This window comes from Platichthys flesus, chromosome 3, assembly GCF_949316205.1.
Source record: "Platichthys flesus chromosome 3, fPlaFle2.1, whole genome shotgun sequence".
NCBI classification, from domain to species: domain Eukaryota; kingdom Metazoa; phylum Chordata; class Actinopteri; order Pleuronectiformes; family Pleuronectidae; genus Platichthys; species Platichthys flesus.
In genome coordinates, this window is record NC_084947.1 from 6592709 (window position 1) to 6619426 (window position 26718).

The following is a 26718-nucleotide window of genomic DNA, read 5'->3' on the forward strand; positions in this document are numbered from 1 at the left end:
ATGAGGCCTCTGTGCAGCACAGGGAGATATTGTTCAACTTTGTTTGTACAATGTCGAGAAACTTAACACAATAAAGACTGAAACTAATTGTGGCAGTTACACAAGCAAAAATAAATTCATGCTGAACCATAAGGATTCTTTGTCATGTGATGTTTCGAAGGTCTTGAACATCCCTGAAACTCGACTACAGCCAACATGACAAAACCAGTTTAAATGTAAAAATGTAAAATGCAACTGGGCCAGCTCCATCTGCTGGTGAAGATCATGTGACAGGATCGAAGCCTCCAAAACAGCTCCTGACTGGGATTTGTCAACTCATTTTAAGGTCAAGCAAAAACTGGACCTCCCTTTGTTTTCTCACGGATGTGTAGTTCCAGATGTGCAGTATAGTTTCCATTGGGGTTTACAGAGCATAACATTGTTACCTTTGTTTGTTGGTTAGCAGGATTACACAAACACAACTAAACAGATGCCCATGAATAAGACACGGATTTTGATGTAAACAATCAGACGTGTTCATTTAGGATTGTGTGTAATCTGGTGTGGATCAAAATATACGGTTTAATAGGGGCATGTGTTAAGGTTTGTGCTCTACTGAGTGACAGTCTACTTGACAGTCTAGTGTGCAATATTTCTGATAATGATATATTGGTCAATAAATAGTATTAAGACATATGGTGAAACCTTTGTGACAAAGATGTGCAATTTATAAAATATAATATACTTTATAAAGTAAAATAGAAAACACAAATACAGCCAAATATAGAAAATAAACATTATTAACTCATAACTAATGTAGAGACATGTGCACATATTTTCTAAAGTGTTTATTATAAATGTTTATATATTGCTGCATATCAGCAAATTCAGAAAGCATTGAGAGTGTAAAAGGCTCATGTTGTCCAGGTGTTATTGGCCAATATGATAAAAAGTAGCTTTATAAGATAAAGATAAAGTAAAGATAAAGTAATGAATCACTTTATTTACTAATCTATCATCAATGTCTGTCTTTCTCATAACAAAGATTCATTTTTTGCTGACCTAGTTACCTGGCCAGTAACTACCAGGACTAAGAAAATGACATCACCACATTAAAATAAATCTGCCCTCAGTTTCCAGTGAAGCTTCTAATGACACTCACAGAAGCAGGTTGTGGTTTGATTCTGCTGCTCATGGGTAATGAATGTATTGTGCATGTGAGGTGAAGTATTTAAACGTCACATTCTGCTGAGTAGTCGCTGTAAAAAGGACATTTAAACCACATCGGTGACCAGTAGTACTGGTGAAGCCTCAGTATCCCAGTTATATTGTTATATTCCTAATGACAGTCTCACCTTACAAGGGTAAATGGCTGCAACGATACCAGCGATGTCAAATCATGCATTTGACTTCTCCACCTAAACCCTTTAAGCAGCTATTAAAACAAGCCTTAACCGTCTTCTCTCAAAACAAATCCAAAGTTCCTAAACTGCAGGCACCGCAGAACAAGAGGAGTCCAGCATCTGTAACAGTGAATAAATCAGACCAACAATTGGCTGTGCTTCCTGCAGGCGGTGAATCCAATAAATCCGAGAGGCAACAGGGAGTCGAGCAGACATTGATGAGGACAGCAGATGAGCCCTGTTCCGTCCCCATCACATGGAGAGGAGCAGACTCGGGTTCAACCACTGCAGGACACACAGCTCTGAGTCTGCAGTATCTGCATAATGCACATCTCCCACAACCTCAATGTACTGTGAGTTACTACAGCGTGAAATTAGCAGAAACGTTAAAAATGTGTTTTTCTGCAAAAAAATAAAACCCATCTAGATCCAGAAGACTGTGCATCAACCTGGATCCAGATCGACAACACCTGAGCAAAGTCCTGTCAGACCTTCTCCTTTATGGATCGCAGGACTGTCTTCAGTCTCACGTCAAATCCAGAGACGGGGGGTCAGATCCTGGGTGAGGGACAAAGAGCTGTTTGAAAGCAGATAGTGTTTCATATAAACCCACTTCAGGGACTTGACAGACAGGCCTGATAGTTCAAGTTCTGGGCCAGATCCAAAGCCACAGCTGGCTGCCACAGGCCCGATCGTTCACACACCTCTGACCCATAAACACCACCTCAGTGAACATTACTGTCAGCCGCTGCGATCTGTGTTTAACGTTAGTTAACTGGGGGGGGGGGGTAACAAAGACGCAGGGAGTTCATATTACTAATAAGTTAAAGCCGCACAAAATCAATCTTTCTGCCGGAGAACTCCGAGACAAGAGAACTCCATCTGCAGGTTGTCATTTCAAAGGGAGTTTCAAAGAATGAGGAGCCATGTGTGGGGCTGTTTGTGTCGAGGAGGGGGGGGGGGGGGGGGGGGGTCTGCACACAGAGAGTATATTTGGAGTGATGTGATATTCAGAGCATGTCCCCGAGTGAGAGAGAACCCTATACAGTAGCAGGGCCTGCAGCAGCGGCGGCAGTGGGGAACGCATGAGAGCCCGAGCTTTACAGAGAGCCAGACAAAGACAGCAGTCACTGCCAGGTTTCCAGCACAGGGCAGTTAAACACAGAGAGTGACCCTTCAACCCATGCACACCCCTGGGAGAGAGAGAGACCGAGGAAGGCAGGATGGAAGGGGGGGGGGGGGCTGCCACAAGGCTTCTTTCTCAAGCTTCACTCTAATTTAGAAGCTGCACGGCAAAACACAAAAGTTCAACATAAACACAACGATATCAGTTCGAAGAGTGTAAGCACCCCGGCCTGTTTATTGTGATTACAAGAGGATCATTCGTCCGGGCTGCCCCCCCCCCCCCCTCTCTTTTATGAGGTAACTCTGGTTTTATGCACGGCATTTAAACAACTGTCACTTTGGAGGGAGCTGGGAGAAATTAGGAGCAGAGAGAAATAATAAGCCCAGTCTAAAAAAAGAAGAGAAAAATAATCACAACAGAGGGTGTTATTACCTTATAAAAGGAGAGGGGGTAATTATTTGGCCTCAGAGTTCTGGGAAGGCCGTTTAAATCATTATAACAATTGTCTACCAAAATCTACAAACCCGTTCTGAGTTATGACACCTGCGGTCGGACGTCCCGCTCCAAGCATCACATTTTGATCTCCCACAGTGTTTACATTTCAGCGTGTCACCCGGCCCTGGAGATCCAGGAAGAGGTAAACCGGAGAGAACGGTTGTCAGAGTGAAGAAATAAGCTTGTGGCAACGCAGCACCTGGAATCACACAGAGCCTTGCAGGTGCACTGTTACACCAGAGCTGTTTTCTGATTTCTGACTCCTTAAAAAAAAAAAAAAATAGATCTCCGTTCCCTTGGATGCATGGTTTAAAGAAGGGGTTAAACTGTGCTGCTGGCTCTGCTCCTCACCCGAACAGCACCGACAGGCGGTGTGGATAGAACTTTGCCAACGTCAGTCACAATTAAGAAGCAATAACGTGGATAATCTTGCAGAGGTTTGTAGTGAAAGATGAGGAAAAGACCACTGGAGTCGAGCCATGACACAGACATGGCAGTAACTTGATCTCACTCTGTGTGTGTGTCTCTCTCTCTCTCTCTTTCTCTCTCCACCCCCCCCCCCCTCTCTATCAACACACAGCCATTTTCACACAGGCAGGGAACTGTTGAACCCTTCTGGTTTCATTTTATACTATTTTATGCATTCACTTTGGCTCCATCATGAATAATGATGAAGCACAACTTGTTTATCAAGTTCGAGCAAAAGGAATAACTTCATTCACCTTCGATCTTTAAATCAACAGTAAACGCTGACAAACACTCGACTTCAGCTGCGGTGACACTTCAGTGACACTTACACAAAAACTATGAATATCAAGTGCAGGTGCATGAGCCTGTAGACGCCACATGAAAGGACATATCAAACCTCCTTTCCTGCACTTCGTGGACACCAGCAGTCCCACGATGGTAAAGCTCCCCACCAGGGTTCATTCATGCAAACAACAGTGTGGCCTGAGAGAAGCCCCCGGACCACTCCATCAGCCTCGAGTGGACATCTGACATTCCCCAACATACTGTCAGATATCGGGTTACATCACCGGCAAACACGCAGCTATCTCACTCCCGGGGACCTGGTGATGCAGTGGAAGTTCTGACTAAAGCATCTGCAGTGGGAACAGTCTAATTTTAACTTTATTGTTCCACAGTGAACGGTGAAACTTGGCTGCCAAGAGGGGCAGTTTGCACTAAAGTTTTCCAGTCGCCATCTGTGACATGATGTAGCTGTAAGGCTGATCTATGCCGGAGGTGTTTACAGCCAGCAGCTTCCTCTCTGACATCAATCCACATGTTAAGTCTGATACCTCAGAAATCAATGTGCCGGACAGATGTTTCTGTCTGCGAAGTGCATGACCTGTCAGAGTGAGAGGAGGACAAGACAGATTTCCACATTACTCCTCCGTTACCTTTCTTTCCCGTCTTCCTGCGCATCCTCATCTTGGGAAACGAGGGCCACGAGTAGTTGAACGGAGAGTCGGAGTCGGAATCCATGATCCGCTGCCTTTAAAGAGAGTCTTCCACCAAACGGCTCAATGAATCAACAGCGCCTCAGTTTACATCATCCATTTCCCCAGTGGCAGAACAGACTGCAGAGTGTATGGCTGCGGCACTCACTCTCCTTTCTCCAGAGCCCGGCTGTAGACACTGACACTTCAGGAGTGAGCCAGCATGTTCCCCTCTGTCTCCCCCTACTACCCCTCCCCCTAAACTCCTACCCTTCCCCCTTCACAACTCTGAAACAACTGTCCAACAGAGCCGGGACCGAACTCTGCCTGCTCCCCTCTGCTCCTTCTATTTTCTGCTCTATCCCCTTTTCTCTGGTTCCCCCTGACTGACTCAAATCTGTGAGTCTCTCTCTATCGCCAGCCTCTACTAGAGGGAGAGCGGTGAAGACAGGAGCAGGGGGAGGACGGTGTTGACGGCCGGAAAGAGTGAGTGAAGGAGGTAGAGAAACAGAGGGAGACAAAGTCAAATAGAGGAGTGACTTCAGAACCTACAGGGAAGACAAACATGGTGGCAGACAGCTCAGTGGAGGTGAGTCTCAGACAAGGGAGAAATCATTAACCCTGTGGGTTCGTGATTGTCTCACAGAGCTGCGGAGCTGCACACACTCCAAGGTACAAACCATCCACTGTGAACACGCCTGATGCCACGTCTGAAGAGAGTCGGGCTTGATCACTCCATTCTCTCTCTATGTATCTTTTTATAAAGCCGAGCTGAGGGGAAAGGGGTTTGTGTGTGTCTGTGTGAGTGAGTGTTTGTGTGTGGTAGGGGTATCAGCAGGTCAGCAGCCTCACCATGGACACACCAGCGAGAGCCGCGCCGCTGTTTTCTTCTTCCATTTTCCTCCCCTTGCCAACCTGCAGGAGTACAGTGCCCCATTTGCAACCGGCGAGAACACATGTAAGTTTGGGCCGAGGTGGTGAGAGCGAGAGAATGGGATGGTGAAGGGGGTTTAAGAGACACCTCAGACAAAGGCGTCCTGGCAAGAGGCCAAACGTGGGTTTGTAAATGCACGTAAATGAAGGAATGTGATACAAAAAAGACAGAAAAGGGAGAAGAGACGAGTTTTGTAGGCAGAATACACACGGACGGTAGAACAAGAGGGGCACTGCTGCTATAGAGCGTGTGTGCATGTGTGTGTCTGTGTGCTGGCACTGTACTAGTGAACATTAATGCTGCCTTTGTGGGGTCTGTGTGAGGTTCACTCCTTTTTCCGTTCTCCAATTAGATCCCTCTGCTGGAGTCTGAGACTCCTGGTGCTGCGCTCATCGTCCGCTGCCACCGAGCCAAACTATCACTATCATAAAACCTTTCACTTACACTCTATCTTATTCCCCCCCGTTAGACACACACACACACACACAAACTATATTCGCACACTTCTCCATTCTCCTCTCCCTGGGGATTTGATCGAGCTGCTGGAAGCAAAGCCCTGGCAACCCCCATTCATCCACAAACACCCCCTTTACTCACTTCCCCATACCCCTTGCCCCCTTCAGAGCGCTCTTCCCCACTGCATGCTCCCTCTCAAACACACAAGTGCACACACACGCACACACACACACACACACACAACAACAACCCTCTTCCTTTCTTCAGCTGTGGGGAGCAGAGCTGCTCAGGATGAAGTGGTCTCTGCTGTTTGTTCACTAAACTCACATGAAAATGCTGACCTGGGAGGATGGACCAGGGAGCACTGCTGCATGGGTCTGTGCGTGTGTGTGTCTAAGTAGGTATTTGGGTGCAATTGTGTACTTTGGGTGGGGTATTTGAATATTGGGGGCATTAGGAGGGCAGAGGTGGGGGGGGAGAAAGGAGAAGGAGGAGGACTGGTGGAAAGTGGAATAGAATGATCACCTTTTCTCTTACAAAACTAATAATTAGTACACTCGTACTATAAACCTTGTTGCAATACTGTATTAAATTACAGTCATGCCAATGAAGTCACAGTTATTGGAATTGGGAGGAGAAAAGAGCTGACATCAAGTGGATGGGAGGGGGTGTGGGGGGGGGGGACATAACAGCTACCTTCAAAATTCCTCATCCCCTGCTGAAGCCCTGGCTATAGAAAGTCCTGTCTGTGTATTTGATGACGCATTAGCGCCAAAAAAACAGCCACATCGCCTGTGATAAAAACACACTGGAATCCCAATATGTGCCTCACTTCCCTGTTAGAAAAACAAATACCCGCAGGTCACTGGATGCTCGACAGCAACGAGGAAAGGGTGAAACAAACTCTGTAATCCCGGAAGGACGGCAAATGTTGTCAGAGCTGTTTTTTTTCACCATTCAGTTTTATATCAATTCATTCGACGTGAAGCAACTTGAAGGAAACAGTATTTAAGTGACTAATGTTATTCGTCTGAGCCACAAAAGGCCTTTGAGGGGATTGAACGAGGTCACTGGCAGGCAGTCCTCAATGACTTCACAGAAAAATCGAAAATCCTCCACCAGCCAAAACACGCACACACACACACACACACACACACAAAGGCACGCACAGAGAACAAAATGGCAACATAGGATGGAAAACAACAGAAGCCACAGGAAGTTAGGATTGCAGATGTCCAGCGCCAAGTGTTATAGAGCCTGAAGCCTCAGCTTGTAACCACAGCATTCTCACACTGAGGCATCAGCAGCACGGGCCAAGTATTCACCCACAGGATGTCCCCGTTCTCAGGTCCTTCCCATGCCGAGGCAGATGACAGTGAAGCCACCTTCAGACAGCGGGGTAGGATTCACCTCTGTGGCTGCAGACAGGAAGAGAACGACTCGGGACGACCCGCAGGACTCTTCTGTTCACACACACACACCCCTTTGTGTTGTTGTTGTTTAGAAGACACCTTGTTATGCCGCCTTTGCTCATTGACACCGAGCAGAATAAGCCGGCACACTGATGCCCCTGTGTGTGTTATTTAAATAGCACGCCGGCGTTCCAAAGTCATGATGTGTCAAGCGACAGCATCTGTGTCCTGTCCCACCAGCCCCACATGCCATCTTTGACTACCTCTGCTGCCGGGATTAAGCCGGAAAGAGAATACCCCCCCCCTCTCCATTCTATGTTTGTATCTTTAATACAGAACGGCGAGGCTGAAATAAAAAGCACAACATTCCCTCATTGAGCAACAGAGGCACAAGGGTGCAGAGAGAGGGGCACTCGACGGGCCAGGGGTCTGAAATGTGACCCTGTGGTCCACGGGGAGGGCAGACACTCCGAGGTGAGGATCAGAGCAGAGTCTCAAGTTCTGTTCAGGAAACAAAACGTATCCTGCGGTTGCACTCGTTTAACGATTTGGAGGCTGCTCGGAGAACTTATTATCCATATCACAGCAGCTAAAGCAACAGCGATCGGTTTGAGTCGGCACAAAACATGATCTACAGCTGCGGCACCGCAACATCTACAACAAAACCAAAGCTAAGAATAGGCTTCTGAGAAACTCGCTAAGAGGAAGTTTGAAAGGCTAAATAAAATCCTTACCAGAAGCAGACGGGGTTGGGTCGTCCTCTCCGTCCTCCTCGTTCAGGCAAAACATGAGCGAATCCTCATAGTCCTGGGTGAAGAGACAGAGGAAGGGACATTTCACCCAGCAGCAGGGATATCTCCACTCTCCAACACGAGGGGAACCAAGTATGAAAACGTAAGGTGCATGGGTGTGTGAGAGAAAATGAATTAGTTAACCATCTGCATCACATTAAACAGGACCTACTGGGTGACCAGAATCACGAGCACGCACCACACCTCCCAAACCATGAAATACACACTTGACCGTGCACAGTCAGCTATTGAGTGTGTGTGCGAGGTGCCAAATCCAACACCTCAACAATGAGAGTGGAACAATGTGGAGCATTGAGGGGCGGTCACTGCCTTGTAAGGCCCATGACCACACTCTACCAACGGCTGGCACAGGTGTTCATGATGATGTGAAATTTGAAATGAGATATCCAGGAGTTTTTAAACAACACCTGTTGCTGCCAGATAGAAAAATGAACAAGATTACTGGAGGGACAGGTTGATCATGCCCATATTGGACTCGTGTCAGTAGATAAAGCTGTTTAAGAACAAGATCTATGGACATTTTTTTACGACCGTGATATATATTCTGGTCATTTTTCAGTCTGTAGCTTTCTGTGTATGTGATTTCATAATAATGATCTTAGATACAGATGAACAGGAAATGTTGTCTTGTTGGTTAAAAATCCCATACAATAGAGACAGCAATGATGGGGATCGTTCTAGTTGTTACTCTTTACGTCCGCCAAGAAATTTTGTTTTCATCCGGGTCCACTTGTTTGTTTGTTTGTTTGTTTATACAAACATAAAACACAGAAACAACTTCGCGGATCTACAACCTACAAATCTGGATGAGGGGAGTGGATCCACAAGTTTTATTTCACTTTCTCCAACACTTTCACCCTTTTTCCAGGGAACAACTCGTGGATCTTGATGAAGACATATTTAGGGGACTGATCTGATCTATGAGGGTGAGCAGTTTGTTGAGGCGTGATTGGATTTAATGACCCTGTTTGGCCTGGTTGAGGTATGTGCTGGAGCTGGAATGTTCTTGGTTGCTGTGACAGCACTACAGCGTCTTCCAGAGGACAGTTTTATTATCTCTTCTCACAGGGGATGATCAGGATTAGACACAATCCGTAGGGGTTTTTGTTTCAGCTGGCTTTTGTGTAAACATCCTACTTGTTTTGACTCTTTCCCATTGACTTTACTGGTCATGTTTGTGATTAAACTCAGTCCCCACATATCTAGACCATATGCATATATTAAAAGTGAATAGACTTCCAACAAGGCTTGTGTCCTTGGGTCAAATACGCACATTTTCTTCAACGGTAAAGTTTCCATCGTTGAGATCTGGATACGGCGCTGAAAGCAGAAAAGACACATTCAGTTATTCAGCAGCCATTAAAACTTCAAAAGAGTCTCCAGTGAGTACAGGTGTGTCACTTTTTAACAATTCTATTTTTAATCTCACTTTTGTCTTCTTCTCATAACCTGGGGGGGTGGGGGGGGGGGTATCTTTACCGTGTGGCCTTGATCTCATTTCTTTTAATTAAGCCACCACATGGATCCCAGGGTATGAACACATAAACAGGGACACATGGAAATTAGAGCTTGTTCAGCCTGGGGTAACGTAGACACATAAAGGCAAAGGAAATGTAGGTGGGTGGTAGCAACCCATAAAAAAATATATATGTCATCTGACTGATGTTTCAGTTACTCAGTGTGATGCCTTTATAGATATTCAATTATTCATTTATGATTTTTTACTCTTTTTTTTATTAATCATAATTATTTGATTATATTGATTAATTCTGTGAGGATTTGAAGCAAAATAATCCAAAATCATTTTTATAATTTTGTATCATTATTAATGTTGCTTGGTGGCTCTTCCTCTTTTCCTTTCCTTTCCTTTCCGAAGCCTTGCAGTGCTCCTAATAGCCCAGAGGGGGGCAGTCAAAGTCTATCAGTCCTGCAGCCTGAATGTCTCTGGCCTCATAAAACACCAGAACAGAAACTTGCAGATCATTGCAACATGAAAGAGAAGAGTTAAAACTGAGCGGCTTAGTTTTAAATCCCACAAAGCAGGCAGATTAGGGAGAGTATGATACCGTTCTCTGAAGGATCATCCACCAGTTCTTCCTTCCCTAAGATGGTCTCCACCCGTTCCCTCCTTAGAGCTTTTATCTGAGGGAGGACAGGTGTTATTTTAAAACGTTGATAAAGTAAAATAAAGAATATCAAGATAGAAAGACTGATATTGAATTACTTAATGATACATTTACTATCTGGCTTTGTTCTCCGAGGTTTATTCCAGTGCTTGGCCATAATCAATAATGCTATTCTGTTACAGAGACTCATATCTTTTCAATCACCGGGTAACACTGATCCACACGCTCACCTCCCGGAGGAAGTCCTCGTCTCTGAGCCGCTCTCTCAGCAGCAGGATGTCAGCATGGCGACTCTCCTCTGTGCTCCACCTCAGGTTCTGTCGGACGGTCAGTGTCAGGTTCCCCGTGTCGTGGCAGAACCGCAGCAAGCGGGAGCGGTCTGCCCACACCTGGGACAGACCTGCGGGCGGCGTGGCCAGGGGGTTGGGTGGGCTGCGGCACAACAGCTGGATTAGTTTCATCATAAACATAAATAATCTCAGTAGAATCATGATTAGAACAGCTAGGTGCATTTCTTAAAGGTACTATCACTCAGTGAGGATGAGGGCTGTCGGTTTTTAAAGGACAAGTACAGCTGTGCTTAAGATTTATGAATCCAGTTGGAGGCGGACTGACAAACCCAAACCATTCCTGAGTGTGACAGGTAATACCGGCAGGTGTTTGGCATTTTATGTGTTCATAAAACGGACTGCGATATTAACAGTTGCCGAAAAATCTGAAGAATGCAAGTTATCCGGGGTACGAGCTAACGTAGTAAAACTGGGTTGCGTTCCCTCGCTGCACTGAACGCAGGATGTTACAGCAGAAAAGTGAATGGTGTGTCAGTGTCTCTTCCTCAAGGGCCTTGTAGGAGCTGAGAACCGTACTGTGTGAGCAGCTCCAGGAGGTCCAGGTTGCCCGCGTCCTGTGCCAGCTGCAGCGGCGTGACGCCCTCTTCGTTCGGCAGACTGACAGCCATCAAACCCCCCGGCTGGCAGAGCAACAGCTCCGCAAGCCTGCAGAGACCCCAGCGTACGGCCAGGTGGAGGGGAGACTCCCTGGGACTGTGCTCTGGGAAGGAGGGGACACATATGATTAAAACAAAATAAGTGAGCGGTGGAACAACAGAGGGAAAAGAACACGGCAAGAATCTCATAGTAATAACCACTTTCCATTCATCCATTCATTACCCATCCCACTTATCCTTCAGAGGGTCATGGGGGGGCTGGAGCCAACCCCCGCTCTTATGACCACCTCCTCATGATAATTAACCCAAATGTCAATGATTGATTTCTTCTCTTGCGCAGCGCTGGATCCCTCTGCTCCACTGACCCACTTTAAGAGATAGTAAAAGCTTTTCAATAAAGTTGCGACAGTCTCTTATTTCTGTGGCTCCCTGCAGACCTACAGGATCTGGATCCAGGTAACTGGCCTGCATCAAATCAGCCGCAGTCAGGAAACTGGTCAGCCTGTAAAATGCATTGTTGTATTCTCATTAAAATGCAAAGTAAATTCACTAGATCTTAGAATATTTCAATATCTTTAATTTCCTTTGAGTGAAGGTTTTATTATTTAAAAGAGCTGGAGGAAATGTGGTTATAATCTCTCTTCTGTTCCCGACTTTGTGTTGATTAATGGCCAAAAATGTGTATTTGTGGAACATTATGATTTCACAATGAAGACAACCTTTGACCTTTTGGATATAAAATGTCATAATTTCACCCTTTGATCCTAGGAGACATTTGTGTGACATTATAAATTGATGGATTCTCGCGTTACGGACAAGAATGTGTTATGTGCAGTAAATGTCACTTTGACCTTTGACCAAAAAAACTAATCGATCGAACACAATCTGAAGAAATTCTCTCAGGGCATTACTGAGAAGTTGGATTGATGAGCATGGGACAGATGGACGCACCTCCTGGCCACATAATCCCTCTAGCCATGGCTGTGTGGAGGCATAAAACATATATAAAAGGGTCTAGTGCATTTCAGCCTGTGGGGAATATAAACTAAATGGGGCAGAATCAAAACGAAGTTCTATGCAAAGCAGCTCTGTTCCAAGTCAGTGGAGTCAATAAAATAAATAAATGCACAGCATCCAGGGGGGTCATTGTAAAAAATGCAATATGATAAACATTTTTTCATCAAGTTATAATCACCTGAAACTAAGAAAGGAGCATTTCAGGAAGTGGATCCTCTTCCAGAGTTTCTACAGTAGCACAGAGTGGACAAACCAAATCATTGGCTCTATTACCTGAAGGTTTCCCTATGCGACTGGATGAGGAGGATTATACAACCTCACCACTAGATGCCACTAGATATTGTTCAAGACAACATAAGGTTAAAGCCTTATGTTGCAGCCTCTGCCATTCTTTGCACATCAACCTACCAACGACACAACATTCACTATTGTGGTGTAATTTGGTGACAGACTCATCAACATGAATATAGCCTCATGAACAACATGTGTAAAGTCTGTGATCCCAACAATTTTAACCAAAAATGAAACAACTGACTTGACACCATCCTAATTTAAATCTCCAGCAAGATCTGACATTCAATTTGCCAGAATTATTATTATCATCATTATTATTTTGATTATACCTTCTCTAAGGCCAGTTCAGGCCAGACAGCCATATGTTTAACATCCCTGGTGTACACTGACTTCTATCTAAAATTATACTGGTCCTGTTTGCCTTTGGATTATAGTTTACGATATAAATTGTTAAATTCTTTTTGTAAAAAAAGAAAAACTGTTGCAAGAAATAACTTGAATTTACTTTTAAAAGGTTAATAGATGTTCTGCTTTAAAACCCCATCAGGCCTTCTGAAGCTATGGAGACAGATTTCACAATAAAACACTTCAGCTCTTCTTCTGCTCAGACACTGGAGAGAACATAATAATTCCAAGCTCGGATGATTTTGTCAAGGTAATGAGTTTTTACCAGTGCCTCAGAAATGCAGGACACACTGTAGAGAAGTGCTGACTTCTTAAAGGAAAGTCGGAGATTTATAATTCAGTCACATATACAGCATCAGCGACATAGTGATGTCATGAGCAGTGTTATCCAATTAACTGCAGACATTCAGAGGGAGACGCTGCAATGAAACAGACTGCCATAACTGTATTAACGCTAAATCTGGTTTGTTATTTATGAAGGGGGCCCTACACAAACACTGTCATGCAAACAGATGGTGGCATCTAATGCTGGTCAACACACACACACACAAACACACACACACACACATACATTTAGATTTATTGTGCTCTGCCTAGGACTACTTCCAGATGGAAATGCTCTATTAACCACATTACATGCCTCTTAATTGGCTCTGATGAATTCGACAGGAGCACACGTGACCATGTTCAGTTCCGAACCTCAGCCCAGTGAGCATTGGAAAATGGAAATGATGGCGGAGAAAGTGGAAGGAGGATGAATGAAGGAGAACAGAGTTGAAAAGTTCACTTTCTTTGTATTTGAAGCGGCTCAAGGTTCCCAGCGAGACACTGAAGGATGAAGTTATCTAACCTGTCCATCTTTTCACCGCTCACTTAGGATTTTTCTTTATGAATTCACATGAAAATTATAAATTATGAGCCTTCTTTAATCAAATCCTCTCTATTGACCCTTCTTCAACTGGTAACATGTACTGTGATGTGTTTTTATCCATTGTTATATGTCTAATACTCAAAAAAGGACGTATCATTATTAAAAACTGTATATTGGCGTTGTTGCATAATCAAAATCCACACATCGAAAAGCTTCTGATGAACACATCTGTTCAGGAATGTCTTGGAGCGAGATAAGATAATCCGGCTCTCACCGTCTCCACTGTGGCTCCCCAGTACATTCCAGTTCTGTGGGATATCCAGGTTGGCCACGGCCAGGGCCACGCGACGGTCCATGGCCCAGCGAGAGCTCTCCTGGCCCACGTTGAAGAGGCTCCTCAGCTCCTTGTGATCTGAGGAACTCAGACAATGTGCGTGGATTACCAGGTGCTCCGCAAGGTCCTGGGAATAAAAGACGTTGGAAATAAGATGCAATCGGTGATAACTGGTGCACACTGCAAAACCACGGCCATGAAAAAACCACAGCTCTGCAACAAAGGTGAGATGATTTAACTTGTTTTCGATGCAAAACAAAATTGTATGACAATCACTTAGAAGATAGATAATTCTGCACCATTTAGTTCTTATAATAGAAAAAAAGAAAGTAATCTGAATCAACTGCAGCACCATTAAAATGTCACTGACTCCTTGGAGAAGGTAATGAACCGACACTACAAACACGTCTTTTTCACCAGATGTACACAACCTGGTGTGTAAATGTGTAGCATCATATTTGTGTATCTTCCTCACCTGAGCATCATCTTGGATGTACTCCAGTGAAGCTCCGCCCACCCAGGTGAGGGGCGTGTTTTCAGAGCTCAGGTAGGCCTGGACAGAGACCGTCTCAGCCAGGTTGTGTCCTAAAGAGACAACAACACTTAACTCCATGCAGGTTTTTTATAGTTCTTCAAGCAGGGGAAGACACAAACAGCCGTCTTTCTCTCTAAGATAAGAGTTTGACTCCAACTGTCTTCTCATGCAACAAAACCCACAGCAGAGAAATGGTTGACTACGATTTGCATGGTTGAAGTTCCTGTTTCAAACTAATGAAACTGAATGTAAATGACCTGGGTGTAAAGACAAAAACATTTGTTGTCTCTCTTAAATTAATGAACACAATTACACAAGACAACACAGATAAATTACAAAACCACTAGCATGGCACTAAGTCTAACTGGAAAATATTCTCAGATTAGATTTTTGTGTGTTAATAAAGGGCATGTTCTCTTTTTGATGGAGAAGGGAAACCGGTTTTCGGAGTCTATCATTCCCCATCTGTAGCGAGCACACAACCCTGCAGGACTGATGTGTGTGTCAGCCTACACAGAGACTCAGTAATGTGGACATACTGTTTATGGCACTGCTTCCCTTCTGAGAGGAAGCAGATAAGATTCTGTGCTGCTCCCGACCCTCAGCGCACAAACTGTCCATGTACTGTATGTGTGTGGGTGTGTGTGTGTGTGTGTTTTAAGATTAAAATACTGATAGACTTCTCCCTGGGTCACAACAGGCAGGAGAGGAAAACCTGGGACCATCAGGGTGAGCAGTTTGAATACTGAAGATATTTCTCTGAGGAAATTCCCATCCTTGAATGTGAAACATGCAAAGAAAGATAGAGGGGAAATACAAAATCCATCCATCCATTCTCCTCCACTCATCTGAGGAGACAACATACAGAGACAGCACAGTTCACACTGACATATGCACGTACCAGGCACTATAAAGCAGAGCATGACGTCACTCTGAGCTCTGGCGACATGGACCAGCGTGGATCCTTCCAGAACAATGTAGACCTCTGCACCCATCGGCACCGGATCTAAACCCTCCAGCAGAGCAAACACTTTGGCCTGGCCCTGGGACGCAGAAAGGCGAGAGAGGGTCGAGATGCAAAATAAAAGAACAGCGATGCTAGAGAGCACAAGGTATTTCTATTCCTGAAGATGCAGGCTTGTTTTAGAGCAGGACTCTATCCGGATGCGGTGTTCTATATTTCTGTAAAGTACACCAAATCCCCTGAGAGCATTCCTCTTGAGGGTATAATAAAGCATTACCCCTCAATAAAAACAGGAATGTCTTAGTGTCTATTGTAAAGACCTGCCCTGATCCCACCAGGCCAGAACACTTTAGACTTCTGATCGGAGGCAGGAGACGGTGAACCAGGGCAGAGCAGCCGCACACATGTGAAGCCTGATTGGTTCCTTTTAAAAAACCTTTAGTGCGCTAAGTGCGGTTTAACAAGTTCACGCTCAGTCCTTCTGGGTCATTGATTTAGTATCTTATGAAGATTAGTCACGAGAGACAATATTCAACCTGAGCTTCGATACTGAAACCAAAATTTAATTTACCTCCAAGCCCGATATTTATACTGATGGTAGGAAGGAAAAATGACAGATATAAGGATGTTTTTTTTATAGAAATAACTAGAAATTAAATAAAATCACAAACACAACCACAACCACATATATAGAACCTAACTTAAGAAGATTAACCTATTTTTAAGTAAAATGTGAACACAAATGCACATCTTTTCTGCATTGTTTGCTATTTCAAACCATTTTTATATATGAGCATCCTGGCAAACTTAGACATACATGCATGTCCGTGAAAGGCTCAATGTGTCATATCGGTACATTTGAGTGATATTAGTTTGACAAACATGACACAGTAGTTTAAAAACAACCTTTTCAATATGACAACAAAGCAAGCATGTCGAATAAAAGCTGACAGCAGTTCAAGATGTACTTTCCCCTTAAACTTCAGTGTCGAGCCAACAGAGCACCAGGAGGCGGTGAGAGAACTGGTTGTTTTCCCCGAGACCCTGTCCTTATTAGGATTTTGGAACCTTGATGAAAACACAACTCCAAATATCTGAAGCACTATTAATTTGTTTCCCGCTCTCTTGAGGACAGAGGTATTAGTTTCAGCCCCTCGGTCGGAATAATAAACATCCTGCCGGGCCTCTAGCTCAGCCACCTCTCTGCACCTACAGTGGCCTCGATAGCGATTCAGCCGCGAGACCACGGTGTGCTGGTTATTCTGGGAAACGTCTCAAACGACTGACGAGTGAAGGGGTGTGGGACGCGGGTTGCAGCGAAACCGGCACAGCAGGAACGTAAACAGTGAGGCTTAGTTCCAAATGCAGCGAGCATGCCAGATTAGTGTTGGATGGGATGAGGGTGTTTCCAATCAGCCTCTCACTCCTTCTCCATTTTCTTAAGAGAGTCCACATTAGTTTTACATCAGCCCCACAGCTGACCCGATTGTTCACGCTATAACTCTCTCTTTACTTCTCTCCCTGTCTCAGATGGAGACGCTGGGAGTAATTCCTTCTCTCCGTCTCACCTAATCCTGCTTTCAGGTTGACTCATCATTTCTTTATCCCTGGGCGTTCATTCTTTTTCGATATTGACTCTTATGTTTGCCCATATGACAACCTTTACTTTACAGAATAAACAGTGCAGAAAAGATGTGCATACATGTCCTGATTCAAGGTCTATGTATGTGGTTGCATTATTATTTTTTTTTGTATTTATAGCTACTTATAGTAACGTTCATGGTTAACTTTGACATAAGGGTTTGACACTGACATCTTAGGATTCATTGCCAATTTCAGTTTGTTTATATCACCTGATATATCTGAGTAAGAAATGGTCCTAAAATCGATAACAGCCCACACAAATATATATAATGAACATGGTAAACAGTGCCTGAATTATAGCATGTTGTCCGTGTGAGAATCTTGTTGGCATTTTTGCTCCAAACCTCTCGGAGGCTCTAACCTTCCTCTGTTCAGTGTTGCAATCTGTCCTCTGCATGTAAATCTGAAACGTTGCATCAATTCATTTATTTATTCACTCGTTCATTTGTGGGGCTCCACAGACAGCAGGTGTCTGAGCGGCAGGTGTTTCATTGCATGTGTTAGTGGATATTGTGCATCAATATTAAACCTTTGGTAAGATTACCTAACAATGTACGAAAGGAAAAACAGCCTGAAAACATGTCGAATGAGTATCGACTGAACACAGTGTGAGCAGTGCTTTGATCTTCAGAGGAGCATGAGTTCACATTGTTAAGATCCCAAACAAAGAATATTTGACTGCAGTCCTCCCTTGTTTAACTGCGGCTTAACCTCACAGACAACAGATCCTTCAAAGCTTTAACACGACCACAAACATCACGACTCAAACACATGGTGAATTCAAGTTCCTCCCCAGCTCTGACTAAGTTAAACACAAATAAAGAACATCACTGTGAATGAATAACGGAGTTACTGATTTGCTAGTTATATACATAAGTGCCATGGTGCCATTGTCACTGCTGTGCTGATGGATCAGGTTACCCCCCCCCCCCCTCCAGAGAAAACTATGATTCAGTGCTCAAATAATCCAACAGCAAAACCCATAAATGTTTCATCCAATGACCAATGAAGTCAGTGTTTGATCATCAGGGAAAACTGCTTTCATCCCAGTGCCCTCGTCAACCCCGGTGTCAAATCGGATCTCTCTGTTATATAATCGTACACGCAGAAACTTCAGGGAATTCATCTACAGAAAACATGTGTATCCTTTCAAATATTAGATGTTATGATGTTGGATTTTAAGATGCACATGCGCAAAATCTCTCCCATAGACCATTGTTTTTTTATAAATTAAGCTGCCGATCTCTCACTACTTTCCAACCCTGATTTGCAGTGATTTCAGAGGCGTTACTAACTCCTGAGATTAACTGGAGACGCTGGTGTCAAACCTGACGGCAAAGCGGAGCACATACTCACATACAGAGGCACTTTCCTCCTGCTCAGCTCCATCTGCACAGCAGCTGCAGGCGGACAGATGAGAAACAAATATGAAAAACAGTCCAACTCAACTCACACGTGTGTAGGCACAGGATCCTCATTTCTTCCCGGGTCACTTTGGTTCTTCGGCCTGTTCCTCTGATCCCCAAGAGATTATCAAAATGTATCTGTGCCAGGCAGAGCCAGAGGTCGTCCAGCAAGGCACGATAATCCTTTGATCCCAAGAATGTGAATAATGATTTTAATGATGACACTTTCTGCCATGGTGCGTAAAGACAGTGGCAGATCACCAAATGTGCATGTGTGTGGGGTGCATGCAGGTATTACTCATGTTGTTGGGATCAATACATCTGTTCACTGTCACATTATCGAGACTTGAATTTAATACAAGGCCACAAATCAAGTCCCCATGAGATTGATCATTTAATTTCAAGGTGAAGACGTGTTTTAAGTTTACTATGGTTACTATTAAAGTCTCCAGGGAATCATGGAGACATGACTGTGTGTGTGTGTGTGTGTGTGTGTGTGTGTGTGTAAGAAATTGATTGATTTCATTGGGTTCAGATCTGTTCTTCATCAGTGGTCACTTTATTCTAAACTGAACTCAGAAGCAAGGTCTTACACAAACAACTAAAAAACTCTTCCCTATATATGATCCCATTGTCTTTTCACATTTATTACTACACTCGTTATATATATATACATATAACATAAACATAACAGTGAGTAAATGTAGAAAAACAAGCACAGGACTTTTTATGTCTCATCTCAGTTATGGATTATTGAGTCTTTTAGATCATGCATATTAAATTAAGTTTAATGTTGACCTCTTTGGCTGCAGACTGAATTAGACTCTGTTTCTATCATGTATGATTAGAAGGGGTTCACAGTCACAGGGAAACATTCAGGGTGAACAAAGTGAGCAGGTAGAGAGGCTTCATTCTGTGGATGTACTCACCCCCACGACGGGCTCACACTCCGGCGGAGGAAACGTGACAGTCCGCGGTGAACACAGACTCTAACTGGGACTCACGCCTCCCAGTGCGGCCGCTGGAGCCACAGGTTGAGAAATGACGCAGGGTCTGAGTCGCAGCTGCATCCAAGGAGAACATCCTCCTCTCGGTGTCTGTCTGGCTCCAGTCGATGCTCGGTCTTCCGTCTGCTCACACGCAAATTCCTCCTTATGAACCAGCGTGTTTCCTTGTGGTTACAGCGACCTCTAACGAGCGAGGCAGTCATTGGAAGAGTAATGATCCCTTCAAATGCCCCTGTTAAATATTTATATGCAGAATATAAACACTTGATGGTTTTATAACAGACTGTAATGTAGCTGGAAGAGGTGGAACTGGTTCTACGTGCATTAAGTAAATGGTTTCCTGGTTTTTGTTCATGTTTTACTCTCTTATATTCTGTATTTCTATATATATATATATTAATGATCAGTTGTTGATCATTTGCGGCCTTTTATTTTTTCCTCCATAATGCTTTTCTTGCCCTTTATGAAGCTGCTGGGATCAATAACCCAGCCTTTATGGAAGCTGGTGTATATACAAATAATTAGAATATAGTAAAACAGTTAAATATACATCGCACACAGAAATGAAGGGAACAAAGACTCACCACAGTAGAACTCCAGGTCAGTTAAACTTCAGGGAGTTCAATATGTTCATGTAGGAAGCTCCACTGATTGGGAATCAGTTTCACCTGCTTCGTTGCAACTATCTGTTGGTGGTTTTAACAACTCAAGACCTATTTCTATGATTTTGCTTTTAAATCAACTTTATTATGTTGAACACTATTGTCTAAACTGTTTTCATATCTTTTGCTAGTTTTATGGGTTTTTATTTTATTTGTATGCAGTTTGTTTCATTGCTAACATGTTCTTATTGACTTATTTAATGACTGTTTTTAAATTGTAAAGCACTTTGAGCAGCATTTTATGTATAGAAGGTGCTGTAAAAATAAAAATGTAAGGCGACAGCTGGACCAGGCCGTAGAAGGGCATCAACCCAGCAGCAGGACCAGTATCTGCTCCTTTGTGTGAGGAGGAACAGGAGGTGCACTTCCAGAGCCCGACCAAATTACCTCCAGAGGGCTTTGAACTGTGTGATTTAAGTGTCCTTCATTTTTGAACAGAATATAAAATGTGCCCTGGCAAAGTAATTATTAATTAAGACTTAATTATGCTCTTGTTTGTGTTTAAATGTTCACTGTTCTAAATACTTCATCAAATACCTGTTAACTCAAATACCTCTGTGATATTTAACATCACATTTCCGTGGAAACAATCAGTGGAATTTTAACAAAGTGAGCCGAGACAATTGTTCAACACAATTCTGATTGTCATTTTCACTATTACAAAGATTTATTTTGATCTGCTTATAAAACATTTGTCAACACCAAATATTAGGAAAACGCAAAGCAGACACACAGTCAAATCTTTCAAACACACAAGTGTGTACACATATACACACACACACACATCCATCCACACGCATTTACAATGGAAAGTGTAATTACGAGACTTCCAATAAAAGCAACACTTTGCTTTAAATCCATGTTTCTCATACGGCAAATGCATGTTCTTTGACGTCTGTTGGGTTGTCAGTCACACCGAGTTAAAACACCAGAGTGAGACCGTGGGTTTTGTCAGTTTCTTAAAACCTGTATGAAAATGTTTCTGTTTGATGACATGTAGCCTGACACGTCCTTTTGTGTTGGACAGTTCAAATAGATGTTTTTGGGTTAACCCAGTCTAGAGCAGTTCTTCTCGCCCAGCTCCAGGTCTCAAGTGGCCGGGAGCTGTGTTCCTGCTTCTCCCTGAGCCAGACCATTAGACCTGCTGACAGCAGAGCAGGGCACTTGCTTCCTTGGGAGGGAGGAGGCGAACATTGTGTCCAACATGCCCAGCACCTCCAGCAGTTCCTGCTGGTAGTCAATCTCCCGCTCAAGCAGGTCCTGCAGACGTAGCAGCTGTCGGTCCACGACTGGCGACTGACCGATAACTGACTGATAGATGTCCAAGATCATCTCCGCCGTCGTTACAAGCACAGGAGCAAATCTGGGGTCCACCAAGTTCCTGCAGAAGAAGCAGAACAAGTTTAAGTATTAGAAAATGTGGTAATGGTTTGATCTACAATTGCAGACTATAACATTCCAGTGCATCTTACCCTACGAGGAAGTTGAGGAGTTGAGAGAGACCCTGTTCATCCCTTCCTGCCAGAGCATTCTTCAGCGTTCCTCTTCGATCCAGCTCCTTTATGACAGCGACCGTGACCTCTGGTTTTCTGAATCTTACCCATGTCTGTAAATAAAATTTATTATTCTCATTAATATGGAAATGTTGTTCAGCTTGCATATCCAGGTCAGCCACTCCTTCATACGACAACCAGGAAAATTATTGCTTTATATTACAAATGGAAAACAATCTAAACTAATGTTATAAATAAATGAAATTTACCTCCAAAGCTGTATCCAAAGCCTGAGATACATTGAATTTCTTGAGCTGCTTGTCGTATTTGGCCAAATGCTGTTTCACTGGCTTACTGACGAGATAATCATCCTAGAGAAAGATGGAGAAGCAGAAATGAATCAATGGTTGTAAAGAAAATGTGTTCATAAGCCTTAAGTATAAATACATCAGTGTGTAGAAAATACATATACGGCCCTGAACACAAATAAAATGAGACAAATTTCAAACCAGTTTCATCTTCCATGTAGAAACCTTTATGAGTTGGTGGAAGTTTCGCAGGTTGTCAGAATTCTTGAGATCATCACAAGATTCAGACGATGGATCACTCAAGGTATCATCATTCAACAAGTCCTCACACACCTCATTAATGATGACGCATTTTGACCTTGTCCTTACCGGTCACTTAGTGCATCTCTTGTGGAAAAACAAATAGAGCTACTGCATGATACTGAATGTTAACGTACCTGTTTAGGGACATAGTTCTTCCCCTTCACAAAGAAACGATACGACGGTCGGCGCCTCTGTTGAATGACTTCTTTAGACTCTTCAGGATTCTTTCTGTGTTTCATACTCAGAATACCGTTGGTCATACCCACGACAATGGACTCATCATCAGGCTGAAAAGAAAGACATTCATAGTTTAACTGTAAATTGTACTCTTTGAGGCAAAACAGTCAATTTAATACAGGGATCAATGATAGAATGAATTATCGGCTAGCAATTTACTAATGAGAGTTTTTCCTACAAATCTGCGACTGATTTTACAAAAATCCCAAAGTAGAAAAGTGCCTCATCAGGTCACGATCCGAGGTTGCACATTGTGTTCTCGTAACCCTGCACCCTCGTACCAACACCACGAGGAGAGGTCAACGGTTTCATCTCCTTTCGATCTTAATCTCTGGCAATACTGGATATTGCTGTTGGCTACAGCAGAGGTGAAGTCTGTTACATGTACGGCCCTGAACACAAATAAAACGAGACAAATCTCAAACTAGTTTCATCTTCCATGTAGAAACCTTTATGAGTCGGTGGCAGTTTCGCAGGTTGTCAGAATTCTTGAGATCATCACAAGATTCAGACGATGGATCACTCAAGGTATCATCATTCAACAAGTCCTTCACACTACTCTCCAGATCAGACACAATATAATGAAATAATGTATATGCTGATACCAAGACACAAATGCAAACTGCGGGCAATTCAAACCGTCAGGGACCAGTTCGAATGCATTATTGGCCAGCAATTTACTTTTTATGAGAGTTTTTCTAACAAATCTACAACTGTGATTTTACAAAAAGGAAATATGAAAGCACAAAGTAGAAATGTGCCTCATCAGGTCACAATCCGAGGTTGCACATTGTGTTCTCGTAACCCTGCACCCTCATACCAACACCACCAGGAGAGGATCTACGGTTTCATCTCCTTTCGATCTTAATCTCTGGCAATACTGGATATTTCTGTTGGCTGCAGCAGAAATTGGATCTATCGCTTTGCACTCAGAGAGCTGGTCTCGGATAGCAGCTTCCTCTGAGACGGGCACCTCAAATACAAGCATCTGTCTGTATTGTATTTATTCACCGATTAGACTGCACGTTTCTACATTTAATTCATCTTTAAACATGAAACCTAATAATGATCAAAGGGTTGAGTGTATTTCTTACAGCTAAAGCCAGACTGAGGATGGAGGCAGCATAGTCAAAGTTGTGAACCACTTTATAGTTGGTTGTGCTGTACACCTTCACATGCCTGAAAGACAAACAGAGGTTCGGCATTAGACCAGATGCATATAATAATCACTGATGAAGTAAGTCTGGAACAGCTATGGAGAGTGATCTCCACAACTTAAATATAAAAGTCCCATACCTGTCCAGAGAACCCGACAGGAGTCTCTGTCCATTGCTGCTGAGGCATAAAGAGGTGACAGTTTTGTGATGGTTCTTCAGGGAGACAAGAGGCTGACCTCCTTTTAGAAGGTCCCAGATTTTCACATAGCGTCCGCCTGAAGAATGACAGGAAGGATTTCATCAAACATCCTGATTAAACATTAGTAAATATTATGTAGTAGTGTATGGGCCTGAAAACAGGAGGCACGTTTACTGGATGCGGTGAACATGAAGATTACAGTGCTGATTACCTGCAGAGACAAGGAGACCCTCAGAGGGATAAAGGAGGAGACTCTCCACTGGATGGTCGTGGTCCATGGTCATCACACTCTTCTCCATTCTGGCATCAAATACTTTCAGTGTGTGGTCGTATGATCCTTGGATAAAAAGAATAATTCAATCTCACGAAGACAGCGCAAACTCTTTCATACTCATTCCATCTGCTGAGGATCATATGGATGCATTTACAACTATCTGCATATTAATTATTCAATTTGACAAGTTGTACAAGATGTTTCTCTATACATCAGTTTGTTGTTAAAGTTTTTGTTGTAACAAATGTTTTATCATGTAGTGCTAAATAAAAGTGTTGGTAGATTCTGGTTGAACCTGTTATGTCACTTTGATCTAAAAAAGGCGATGACGTCCATCACATAGTGGAACTATTCAAATGCTACTACTGGAAAACTCGAGGAAGAATCAAATGTGATGCAAATAAATGCAATAACTTTACTTCCTCAATTTACTTTATCATTTTAAAAATAGATTCCTTCTCACCAGTAATGAAGAGATCTCTGTTGAGCTTGCTGGTGACTCCACAGCGGATGTAATCTGTGTGTTCTTGGTATCTGTTGAGCTCTGTGGTGTTCGGCATGTCCCACAGTCGACAGGTGTAGTCGTCAGACCCTGTGAGGATCTGGTAACGGTCTGAGGTGAAGTCTGTTACATGTACGGCCCTGAAAACAAATACAACGAGACAAATCTCAAACCAGTGTCATCATCCATGTAGAAACCTTTATGAGTCAGTGACAGTTTTGCAGGTTATCAGAATTCTTGAGATCATCACAAGATTCAGACGATGGATCACTCAAGGTATCATCATTCAACAAGTCCTTCACACTACGCTCCAGATCAGACACAAAATAATGAAATAATCTATATGCTGATACTGTAACATATGCAAACTGTAGACATTTTAAACCGTCAGGGACCAGTAATATATATTGTTTGAAAATGTAAAAAAACCACCATTGTATTATGCAGTAAAATTACACTATAACTAATCAGACTGACACATTGAGTACCTACTTTGTGTGCCCTTTAAACATCCTGAGTGCCACCTTGCCACTGACGTCAAACAGCCGGACCACAGAGTCCTCACATCCCGCCACAAGTAGCTGACCGTCTGACCTGAACCTCCCACAGTAAGCTGTGTCCTTGAACCGTGTGTATGTCTTCACAGGCTCCTGGGAGAATGCGCCATAAATGTGGATCTGTAGAAAAAAAAAAAGAATAGAAAGGAAAATAAATCTCCGGCTGATTAAGAACTGACTGCAAACAATAATAAGTTAATATTGATTGAACTGTTAACAAAACTAAAATCAGAATTCATAAAAGGAAAACCAACATACTCTTGTGAACGCTGTCACAGCAAAGTTGTGTGGAGCCACGGGGGAGACATCTATGTTTGTGATCGCTCCAAATTCTTTTATCTGGAGCGGAGCCTGTGGGAGGAGAAAAACAACGATGCCAAGTTAAGATGGAGAAACAAATCTGAAGAACTCTCGACCTCATGCTTGACATTTTAACCCCCAAAACTTTTAAAACCAACAATAACGGAGACTCACCTTGTAGTTTTTCCAGTAGAGTGTGTCTTGTGTGACTTTCTCCCCAAGTTTGGGATAGACTTGGACTTTCGTAGGTTTAAAAGAAGCCATTTCGGTGCCGATCGGGAAACACCGTCTGTAAAAATACAGAATTTTTTTTAACATTGGACATTATTAATGCAAATATTGGACATATGGGATAGTTAATCACGAATCCACCGTTGAGACTTGTCTTATAAAGTTAGGCACGGGACAATATTGCAACTAAAAAGGTATTAAACTACAAAGACCAACATTTATTCAAAGGGGGAATAAACGTTGTGGTGTGGTTGTTGTGGGGATGAACCGTTTAGCCAATATTAGCTTGAACACGTGAAGAAAGCTCAACATAACTTAACGTGAACGAGTGCAGTTGGCGAAGGCTAAGCTAACAAGCTCACCGTTTCGAGACAATTTAATCTTTCATTCGAGTTGAACTTTTGGCATAAAGACCATTAACACATACAAAGTGCGTGTAGACATCTTGGTGTTTAAAATGACTAGTAAGGAAACTAGTGTGAAAACAAAAAGAGCTCGTGAGACTGAAGGAAACGGACGCAACGTGTTCAGTGCAGCACAACTCCGTTAGCTAGCTTTAGCTTGGGCCGGTTAGCATCTTCTATTAACTGATTTTGACGATTCTCACCTTTGACCGAGAACTACCCAGGAGTGAAAACGTGTTTCCTTGACTAAGAGCTGATGAAATTAGAAGAAACCTAAACTGAAGGTGGATTTAAACGAACAGTTGCTCATTTTAACGAGTGGTCACGTTGCCTCTCGGTGCACAGGAGGACGCCATGACACTTGGAACGTCACTGCCTCTGATATATACCTTTTCACAATAAAAATAAATGCATTTTACTTTATAACTTTCAAAAATAATAATACCAACATTACCTAGTATATTTGATTTCCTAAAACATAAA

The 26718-nt window shown here is 43.2% G+C and overlaps 2 protein-coding genes across 4 annotated transcripts in view; both read right to left on the reverse strand.

The window, feature by feature from the left end:
• Positions 1-19659, reverse strand: part of LOC133943023 (rho guanine nucleotide exchange factor 28-like) — a 36850-nt gene extending 17191 nt beyond the window's left edge. For 2 of the 3 annotated variants that reach the window (XM_062381846.1, XM_062381847.1), the window contains exon 1: positions 4407-4642. In XM_062381846.1, the coding sequence (XP_062237830.1) occupies positions 4407-4491 (85 nt within the window). In that variant the 5' untranslated portion in view covers positions 4492-4642. Of the gene's footprint in view, positions 1-4406; positions 4643-7981; positions 8075-9331; positions 9380-10125; positions 10202-10415; positions 10618-11051; positions 11236-13992; positions 14180-14527; positions 14638-15488; positions 15631-18551; positions 18596-19530 lie in introns of those variants that run through there. The other variant, XM_062381848.1, reaches the window with a different exon arrangement.
• Positions 19660-20912: 1253 nt separating this feature from the next.
• On the reverse strand, positions 20913-26602 carry utp15 (UTP15 small subunit processome component). Its single transcript, XM_062384666.1, has 12 exons — positions 26439-26602; positions 25775-25889; positions 25559-25651; positions 25236-25420; positions 24705-24883; positions 24179-24304; positions 23908-24043; positions 23706-23790; positions 22509-22661; positions 22033-22134; positions 21743-21876; positions 20913-21651 (listed from the first exon to the last, which is right to left on the reverse strand). Exons 2-12 carry the CDS (start codon positions 25862-25864, stop codon positions 21360-21362), a joined length of 1575 nt encoding a protein of 524 aa, XP_062240650.1. The 5' UTR covers positions 25865-25889; positions 26439-26602; the 3' UTR covers positions 20913-21359.
• Between the last annotated feature and the right edge of the window lie 116 nt (positions 26603-26718).